Source organism: Arachis duranensis, chromosome 2 (genome assembly GCF_000817695.3).
Source record: "Arachis duranensis cultivar V14167 chromosome 2, aradu.V14167.gnm2.J7QH, whole genome shotgun sequence".
NCBI classification, from domain to species: domain Eukaryota; kingdom Viridiplantae; phylum Streptophyta; class Magnoliopsida; order Fabales; family Fabaceae; genus Arachis; species Arachis duranensis.
In genome coordinates this window covers 37,701,410-37,712,186 of record NC_029773.3, presented here as the reverse complement: position 1 = coordinate 37,712,186, position 10,777 = coordinate 37,701,410, and the positions used below count along the sequence as shown (strand labels likewise).

Sequence of the window (10,777 nt, the reverse complement as noted above, 5' to 3'; positions counted from 1 at the left end):
ATTTCAGCCAGAAAATACCTGAAATCATAAAAAAATACACAAACTCATAGTAAAGTCCAAAAATATGATTTTTGCCTAAAAACTAATAAAAATCTACTAAAAATTTACTAAAACATACTAAAATCTACATAAAATTACCCCCCAAAAAGCGTATAAAATATCCGCTCATCAATAGCCTCCAAGTTGCAGCAGTGAATACAAGCTAACCATCAACCACATGGGGGCTGAATGAAGAGATCCAAGAAGATCAGTAGTAGGAACAAATTCAATATGTGCACAACCAAGGTTCTAGATCAAGTGAAGTTTATGATAACCACCATCAAAATCAACAGCCATGGCAAAGAAATTCAAACCAAAACAACTCAAGAAACAACCAACAGAACAATAACCAAAATCCATATAGAAAACCCTAAAACAATTACCCAAATTCTAACCATTATCCATCCAATAACCAAACCACCAACCAAAACAACTATCACCCACCCTCACCAGCTCACAACCAACCAAAAATCCCACAAGACTCTCAAAGAATCTCCAATTTGGAGATATTGATGGAAAAAATGATGAAACAGCAAGAACTTACAAACAAGAACAATGAAGCTTCCATAAGAAACATATAAGGCAGATTGGACAGCTTTCCAAGTAAGCTGTGATTGAAAGGCCATCAAGCTCACTCCCAAGTGACACCATTCCAAATCCTAAAGAAGAATGCAAAGCTATACAGCTAAGGAGTGGAAAAACCTTGGTAAATGACAAGGAGGCAATCAAGAAGCCTATGGAAAGCAACAAAAAGCCAACAGAGGAAGAGGAAGCCAACAACAAAGAAGTGACAGCAAGCAAGCAAACTTCAGAGAAGCTCAAAGAGAAGGATGACCAGCCACAAAACTTAAGGAAAGGGAAGGAAGAAATAGAAGGACCATCTCAAGGACAGAAGCAAGATGAGAAGACTTCCACATCTCCCTTGCCATACCCTCAAAGGTTCAACAAGGAGACTAATGATCAACACTTCTCCAAATTCTTTGAAGTCTTCAAGAAATTGGAGATTAATATTCCATTGGCTGAGGCATTAGAGCAGATGCCTCTATATGCAAAGTTCTTAAAAGAACTTATCAATAAAAAGAGAAGTTGGCATGAAAAGGAAACAGTGCTTCTCACTGAAGAATGCAGTGCACCAAATCTTAAAGATCCAGGGAGTTTTGTAGTTTCATGTACCATAGGTAAGATGACCTTAGACAAAGCTCTCTGTGATCTTGGTGCTAGTATCAATTTTATGCCCCTATCATTGATGAGAAAGCTTGCCATAGAAGAACTCAAACCTACCAGGATGTCTTTGGTAATGGCCGACAGATCAATCAAGACACCCAATGGCATTATGGAAAATCTATTGGTGAAGGTTGGAGAGTTTATTTTCCCAGCAGACTTTGTAATTTTGGACACAGAAGAGGAAGAAAACAATTCAATCATTTTGGAAAGGCCATTTTTAGCCACAGCAAGAGCTATTATTGATGTGGAGAAGGGAGAAAGGATCTTCAGGGTACAGAATGAGCAAATGATCATCGATGTTTTCAAAGCAATGCAACATCCCTCTAAGCAAGAAGATTACATGAGAGTAGATATAATAGAAAGTTTGGTGGAAGAAATGTTAGAAGCCAATCATCATGAGCAACAAGAAGAAGAAAGGGAAGAAGATCAGGAGACAATGGAAGCACAAGTAGCTGAAATTTCCAGTGAGAAAGAGGTGAAACAAGACAAGAAGGAAGAAGTGCCAAAACAAGACTTGAAGCCTCTCCCTATTCATCTCAAATATGCATTCCTTGGCATAGCAAATAGCTTTCAAGTGATCATCAACTCTTCCCTGACTGAAGAAGAAGAAGGAAAGCTCCCTAATGTACTAAAGGCTCACAAAGATGCATTAGGATGGACTATTGATGACTTAAAGGGTATTAGTTTTGCAGTTTGCGTGCATAAGATCCTCTTGGAAGACAATTCCAAACCAGTGGTTGATGATTGGATTTTTGATGGTATATAATTTCACAAATGAAATCTTGTCGAAGTATAGTTTCTAAACCAAGCAATAATCCTCTCATACAAAAGATTGCTGGTCACAAGTAACAAACCCCTAAAATTTATAAACCGAAGTAGTAAACCTCGGGTCGTTCTCCCTAGGAATTATAATAAAGTGCCTTGCTATTGGTTATGAGGTATGTTTGGTGTTTTTGAGATTTTTGACAAGAAATATAAATGGCAAAGAAAATAAACTAACAACTAACAAGGCTCTTGGCAAGATGTGAGAACTAGAAGTTCTATCCTAGTTATCCTTATCAATTATGATGAGAATTCTTCATTGCTCCCACTTAGTTAACCTCTAACCATGGAGGAAAGTCAAGTGGATGAATCTATTTGATTCCTCAAGTCCTAATCAACTCCTAAAGGAAAGACTAGCTTTAGAGGCATTCAAATCGATTAGCAACTTCTAATTATCAATCAACAAAGGAATTAGATAACTCAAGAGTCACTAATTACTCTACCTAGGCCAAGAGGAACAAAATCTATACAAAAATCCAACCAAGCATTTCATCAAACACTTGGAAGGCAATAAAAAGAAAGCACATGAAATCTACAACAAGGATATAATCTAACAACAATTATTGAAATGAATTAACAACAATAATAAAAAGGAACACAATTATTATGAATTACATCTAATTGAATTGAAAGAGAATAGAAGAAAAAAAGTAGATCTACAACAAAGTATAGAAACAAAGTGGAAGGGATTACTGACCCCGATTTCGTGGTTTATCTTGTGCTTATTTTCGAGGATTTTATCAATATTTCTCACACTTATTCGCAAGAAATGCATGGTTTTGTGTTTACTTCCCAATATTGCTCCATGATGAAAAACATGCTTATTTTGCCTTAAAATTGCCATATTTTAATCCTCTTCTATTGTCATTCAATGCCGTGATGTATTTGTTGAGTAATTTCAGGAATTATAGGGTAGGAATGACTTAGAAGAGAGGGAGAAAGCATGTAAAAAAGGGGAGGAACATAAAGAATTGGAGTCTTAGGAGCAGCAGCATCGGCGCATCCACGCACTCCACGCGTACGCGTGGATAGGATTGGCTGGAGCGGCGCGCAAGGATGGACGCATCCGCGCAGACTGGAAGATTCCTATCGACGCGCACGCACAACTGGCGCGCACGCGTGGATAAAAAAAAGCAATCAGCGCGCGCGCACGCGTGGGAAGCTGCACGTGACCTCATTAAGGGAAATCGTGCTTGGCAATTTCTGAGGCCAAGGAGGCCCAATTTCAAGCTGTTTCTGCATGGAAAAGACCCAAGGATGCTAGGGGGAAGGGGGGATCACTCATTTTGGCATTAGGACACAATTTTAGCTAGTTTTTTTGTTTTTTTGGTTATTCTAGAGAGAGAAACCCTTGTTCCTCTCTAGATCTAGTTTCCATTTGATCTTCCCTTGTTGATTTGTGAATTGGATTTTGTTAATTACCAGTTTTATTGTTCAATTTGAATTTCTTGTTATAATCTTCCTTGCATCTAATGATAGTTTTATGATTCTTGTCACTTGTCATTTCATACCCATTTCATGAATGTTGTGAATCTTGACTTGTTGATATTACATTGATGAATTCCATGTTTAGCCTTGTTAATTGCTTGACTGTATGTTGATAATTGTTAGTGGGTACTTGTAGATTTCAATTTAATTGCTAATTTGAACATGTCTTTTGTTAATGCTTACCAAGTGTTCGCTGAATTGTTTACTTTGAGTATGGAGTAGTCTTTTCCACTCTTGGCCTAGGTCAAGGGAATTGGGTGAATTTGAGTCATTGGGTCTCATGGATTTGATGATCTGGGAGCCCTTGGTGGTCAATTTGATACTCATTAACGCCAACCCACTACTAATCTAATTAGTAGGTAGGTTAGGACTTATGGGTTGATGTGACCAAAGCCATTTGACGTACTTTAAGTCTAGGGGTAGATATCACATACTTAAGACGTTGAGGGTAGACTTAATGAGCTTGGTTTCTCATAATTGTCAAGATATAGTTGTTGGACAAGGATTGTGATTCCAATTCCCATGCCTAGCCAAGAGTTGTTTTTATTATTCATATTTGAAAACCAATTTTCCAATTCAATTGCCTTAGTTATAGTTACTTGCTTGGTTTAAAGTAGAATTTAGTAGAATATTGCTTGTTCATTGGAGTTGCTCAAGTTTGCTTAGATAGTTGAATTAGTTTATCGCAATTTAAGATTATTTGCTTGTTAAGATTTCCATTTATTTTCATGCTCATAACTCACAACCCCGGATTTCTAACCAATGTCGAAGCACATGTTTGCCCATTCCTTGTGAGACGACCCGAGGTTTGAATACTTCGGTTATTTCTATTGGGGTTGAACTTGTGACAACCAAATCCCTATTCTAAATTTGACCTCCCGAGGATTGTTGTTGGTAGAGCTATACTTACAACGCGGTTTTACTAAAGAGACTATTTACCAATACACCCTTGAGAGTCGTGTCAATTACAACAAAAGAATAGAGGAATCATAAATGCAACAACAAAGAACTGAGAAGAAGAAGTAGAAGAGAACATGAATTAAAACCTAGATCTAGAAGTTCTAATCTAAATCTAATCCTAATTCTAGAGAGAAGTGAGAGCTTCTCTCTCTAGAAACTAACTCTAACTACTAAACTAAGCTAAGCTAAACTAATGGTAACTAGATGTCTTATCCCTCTTCAATCCTTGGCTTAAATAGCATCAGAAATGAGTTGGATTGGGCCCACAAGGCTTCCCAGAAATCGCTGGGCACGAGTTTTATTTAAAAATCACGTGCGGCCTTCAGCGCGGACGCGCACGGTACGTGTACGCATCGCTGGCCAATATTGTAATGTGCGTGCGAGCGCCTGGTGCGCGTGTGCGTCCTTGGACGAGATTAGTTCTTTGGCTTTTTGTGCTTCTCTCCACTTGCATGCTTCCTTCCTTGCTCCTTTGATCCATGCCTAGCCTATTTTAACCTGAGATTACTAGCAATCACATCAAGGCATCTTATGGAATCAAGGATGAATTAAAATTACCAAAGTGAAGGCTTAAAAAGCATGTTTTTACATTCAAGCACAAATACAGGAGAGATAACAAAACCATGCTAATTCATTGGCTAAATGTGAGAAAATGTTATCAAAATACTTTAAATTCAACACAATATAAACCCGAAAAATGGGGTTTATCAACCTCCCCACACTTAAACCGTAGCATGTCCTCATGTTAAAATAAGAAGGAACTAAGGGGTATGACATTTATTAAATGCAACTAAACTACATGAACCTATCTAAATGCAACTACCTAAAGCGAATGAAAATACTTGGTCCAAACAAATCAATTCCGAAGAAAACATGCGTAAGCACAAGAGCTAGGGCAATAGGAATCAAGTCCAAACCACAATTGCATTGGATTATCAAAAAGAGTCATAGACTTGCATGAATATAATTGCATTGGATTATCAAAAAGAGTCATAGACTTGCATGAATATAGATGATAGTGGTGAAAAACATGTAATTGAGCATCAAACCCTCACCGGATGTATTTGTACTCTATTCGCTTAAGTGTTTAGGGTTGATTCTCTCAATTCTCCCCTAATCATGCTTTCCAAGATTTGTTCTTCTTCTAACAATCAATATATATTTCATGCATGCATACATCTATCATGAGGTCTTTTCTTTAGGTTGTAATGGGGTTAGGGTCAAGGTAGGATGCATATTTGGTCAAGTGAGCTTGAAATTTGAATCTTTGATAAGCTTAAACTTCCCACCTAACCTATGACATCCTATACAATTAAGTTCTAACCTAACTACCCATTTTTTACTTTTTCACATACTCATGCATTTTTTTTTCGTTTCACAATACTTATGCATTGATTTTATTGAGCTTCACTTTACTTTAGGGCATTTTGTCCCCTTTTTATTTCTTTCTTTTTCTTCTTTTTCTTTCTATTTTTTTCTTTTTTTTTCACAATTATTATATTTTTTCTTTTTTTTCTTTTATTTTTTTCTCATTTTTTATTTTTCTTTCTTTCAAGCTTCATACAAGAACATCAATGCATAAGGTCTATACATTTTAATTAATACATGAGTATGTACCCAATTCCCAATATTTCCAATAAAAATACAAAACTACCCTTTTTCCCAACCAATGTCCCAAGTTTTCCCACACTTGAATGACACTCACACACACTAGCCTAAGCTAATCAAAGATCCAAATAAAGACTTTTATTATTTTTCGCTTTAAGGCTTGTAATGTGCTAAATTAAGAACAGGTGGGTTAAGTGTAGGCTCAAATTTGGCTAACAAAGGAAGATAAAAGGTAGGCTATATGTGTAAGTGAGCTAATGAAATGATGGCCTCAATCATATAAATGCATGAATACACAAAATAACGGACATAAAGAATAAAAAAATCAAAGATTACAATCATAGAAAGAGAATAATGCACACAAGAAGGAAAAATAAGTGGTTATAAGATGTAACCACACCATTAAGCTCAAATCTCACTTGCTTGTATTCTTAGCTCAAAAACATGATCCACAAAATATATAATTCAAGCAAGTTCTATGAAAAGTTTTCACTCAAATCAATTGAGGTGCCCTATAGATAGAAATCTTGAAAATTTTCATTATTTTGACTAAGCTTATTGTGTATATATATGCAAAAATAGGAAAAACGCAAATAAAAAAATCCTAAAAACCTAAAATGAAATGCAAAAGTGTTGAGATTAGAAATTTGCCACCCAAAATCGCCGACCGGTCAGACGACCTCCCCACACTTAAAAGTTTGCACCGTCCTCGGTGCACTCAAAGATGAGCAAGGGGGTACGGCGACTCTCCGGATTGCTACCTTCAGTTGGTAGGTCAACTGGTGTTGCGTGTTCTTAGTCTTGCTTCCATTTTTTGCTTGTGGTGCATTCATCATGAAAAACAAAAATAAATGTAAAGGCAAGGAAGCATACATTGTTGGAATGAGGTAATAATCACTAGAATTGAATGAGTGAATTAGTGTGACATTAAGAAATATTAGGTGTGTAAATTCTAAATTAGGCGCCTTTTAGAACACACATTAGCATAAAAAGGCGATGTCACAAAAGAAGCATGCACTTCACTTATCCTAGTGTGCTGGAGATGCTCTAAGTGAACTTGTAAGGTAAAACAAGCATTAAAAAAGCATGAAAGCATTCAAGCTAAAGCATATGGATGAATATGATTTTGAAATACAATGCATTAAGGTAAATGCACAACATCCATCAAGAAATTGCCTAATCACAGAATAAGGCTCAAATCACATAGTGGCCAAATCATGTAATTCAAGAAGAGTTACAAACTCGAGGGTAATTCTCATCACTTGGTATTCTTAAAAGGTAAGCATGAAGAATTCAAAACCAAGTAGCAAAATATAACCTCAACAATAGAATCCAATAAATATTATAAACATAGTGATGTTAAGAAAACATCCCTTTTTAATACTCAGCAGCAATTAGTGGTAAACAAGAATAACAATCCAACACTTACAATAAAAAAGAGAAAATGAAATGAAAACTAAACTAACTAACTAATCAACTAACTAACTAACTAATTGACTAACTAACTAACTAATTAACTAACTAAAATAAATGGTGATCAATGGTGTTTGGGAGTGTTGGATGAGGGGTGGAAGAAGGGAGGAAGGAAGGGGAAGGAAAGAAATGGAAAGAGGAGAAGAAAAGAATTGTAGTGAAGGAAGGACATCTGCGCGTACGCACGCATGGCGCGCGCACGCGGATGGTGGTGCAATGGATGCAACGCATACGCGTACATGACGCATCCGCGTTGATGGTTTATTTCGAGAGTGGTGCGCACGCGTCATGTGCGCGTACGCACGAGTGGGGTTGTGCCAAAGGCACAACATTGGCGCGGCGTAGGCACAACTCTCGGGTCATTGTATGGAAGGTAAAACTTCTCAATCCACACATACGCGTGCACTGCGTGTCCGCGTGGGTTGGTGAAAATGCTTAATGCACGCGTACGTGTGCAATGCGCATACGCGTGGATGGTGCTCTGTTTTTCAAAAAAATTTTTCTATGTTTTTGCACCAATCCAAGCATTCCAACCTCCAAACAGCTACCAAAACACCCTAAAACCTTATTTAACATGATAAAATACTAATTAAACTCAACAAACTAATCAAAACATAAAATTAAACTACTTTTACCAATATGTACAAAAAGAGAAAATGAAAAGAAGTTACCATGGTGGGGTGTCTCCCACCTAGCACTTTTGTTTATTGTCCTTAAGTTGGACTTATGGGGAGCTCCTCATCAAGGTGGCTTGTGCTTGTACTCATCTTGGAACTTCCACTAATGCTTGGACTTCCAATAAGCTCTATCATTCAAGATCAATAAATCCAAGCTTGGGTGGAGTTCTTCACAAACCATGGGCTCCCAAAGTTGATCCTCATGTGTTCTCGGATCCCATATTTTGTTTTCACACCCATCTCCAAGTTGATTATCATTAGTCCATGTGGGTGGTGAGCAAAGTGAATTCTCAAAGAAATGACCAAACATCATCCTAGACCCAAGCAATCTAGTTCTACACCAACTCTTGCTATTAAGCTTTGAACATGTAACCATGGTGAACCTAGAGTGGCATTTCCAACCACTAACCATCTCCTTTTTACTCTTAAAGCCACAAATATGTCTAAGTTGACCATCTGTTTCAAGAAAATCATATTCAAGGGGAATAATAAAGCTTGAGTATAAGGATTTTACCCACTTGAATGAAAGAATGGATGGTGGTGTGACGTTAGGATTTTCGCTAGTAAAGAATTTATAAAAATATTCACGTTGTAGATATAGCTTCTAAACTAACAGAAATCCCTTCGTACAAAAGTTTTGGTTGTCACAAGTAACAAACCCCTTTAAAATTGATAACCGAGTATTTAAACCTCGGGTCGTCTTCTCAAGGAATTGCAGGGAGGCATGTTCTTATTATTGGTTATGAAAAAGTGTGTTTTGGGGTTTTGGATTAAGGTAAAAGGTTAGTTGAATGACAAGTAAAATAAAATAATAATAATTGGAAAATAAACCTTTGGTAAGGTACAAGAACTGGAAGTCCTATCCTTATCAATTGTGATGAGAATTGGATTTTTCTCCCACTTTGTTAACCTCTAACTATGAAGGTAATCCAAATTATTTATATTATAAATAAAAGAAACAAATCATAGATCTGAAAATACCTCAAATAATATTTATTAAGAAAATCATAACATGAATGTCATTAAGCCAAATTGACAACATATATTAAAAATAAGAGAAGTCAAAATAAAGAAATATTAAACCTGGAGCTCAGAAGAATTATAAGTTGAAATAATAATAAATCCTAAATCCTTTAAGAGAAATTCTAATCCTAAATCCTAAGAGAGAGGAGAGAACCTCTCTCTCTAAAAACTACATCTAAAACTAAAATTATGAATTATGAGAGCATGATTATGAATGGATGCATTTCCCTACTTTATAGCCTCTAATCTGTGTGTTCTGGGCTGAAAACTGGGTTAGAGATAGCCCAGAAGTCACTTCCAGCGCTTTCTGGTCCGTACAAATCGCAGCCAAGTGACGCGGAGGCGTCGCCCACGCGGCCGCGCGGATTGAAGTTCGCAGATGCGACGCATCCGCGTAGATCACGCGTTCGTGTCGCCTAGCGTCAGAGCAACTATGGTATATTATATATCAAATCGAAGGCCCGAATGTTAGCTTTCCAACGCAACTGGAACCGCGTCGTTTGGACCTCTTTAGCTAAAGTTATAGCCATTTGAGTGAGAAGTGGTCAGGCTGGACAGCTTAACAACTTCTTCAACTTCTTGTATTCCTTCCACTTTTGCATGCTTCCTTTTCATCCTCCAAGCCCTTCCTTCCCTATAATATCTGAAAACACTTAACACACATATCAAGGCATCTAATGGTAATAGAGAGGACTAATAATAAGCAAATATAAGATCAAAGAAGCATGTTTTCAATCATAGCACAAAATCAGGAAGGAAAATATAAAACATTCAAATTGTATGAATAAGTGAGTAAAGAGTTGATAAAAACTACTCAATTGAGCATAAGATAAACCATAAAATAGTGGTTTATCATGGTGGCTTGGGGAGAGGTATCTCCAATGTCCTTGCAAGCTCTACTCCCTTGTTTGCTTCCTTGTCAATCTCCACCTCTTCATAAACTTCTTCATTTTCAATCTTTTGTTCATCTACTTCATCTAACTCTTCTCCATCACTCACGTCATAAATTGGAGGACGAGAGAAATCTACCCCCACATCACTTTCAAATTCATTGGGAGAAGGTTCTTCAAATTCAAAGGATTCTTCACCAAGAAAATTGGATGCATGATCTTCATCACCAAGAGAACTCAATTCTTGCTTCATTCTCTCCAAGTCTTCATTCAAAATTTGTTTTGGAGGTTTTGCACATTCCTCTTTAACATCAAATTCAATCTTCTTGGAGGAAATCTCTATGATTTTAGCTTCCCATGGAGGTTCCGCATCTCCTATGTCTTCAACCACTTCTTCCTTTTCTTCAATGATCATAGGCTTCTCCAATTGTTCTAGTACAACATAGCATTCCTTCTTCTCCACTGGAGTTTCTAATCTCTCCTTCATGCTATGCTCTTCAATTAATTCTCCACATGTGACCATTGGGAGTTCTTTGATAATAGGCTTACTACCTTGGTTATGGTAGCTACAAA

General features: G+C 37.0%; 1 protein-coding gene across 1 annotated transcript; it reads left to right on the top strand.

Moving 5' to 3' along the window:
* The first annotated feature begins 775 nt into the window (after positions 1-775).
* Positions 776-3,795, top strand: LOC107474367 (uncharacterized). The gene is made up of 2 exons (XM_016093990.1): positions 776-2,021; positions 3,710-3,795. Exons 1-2 carry the CDS (start codon positions 776-778, stop codon positions 3,793-3,795), a joined length of 1,332 nt encoding a protein of 443 aa, XP_015949476.1.
* The last annotated feature ends 6,982 nt before the right edge of the window (positions 3,796-10,777 follow it).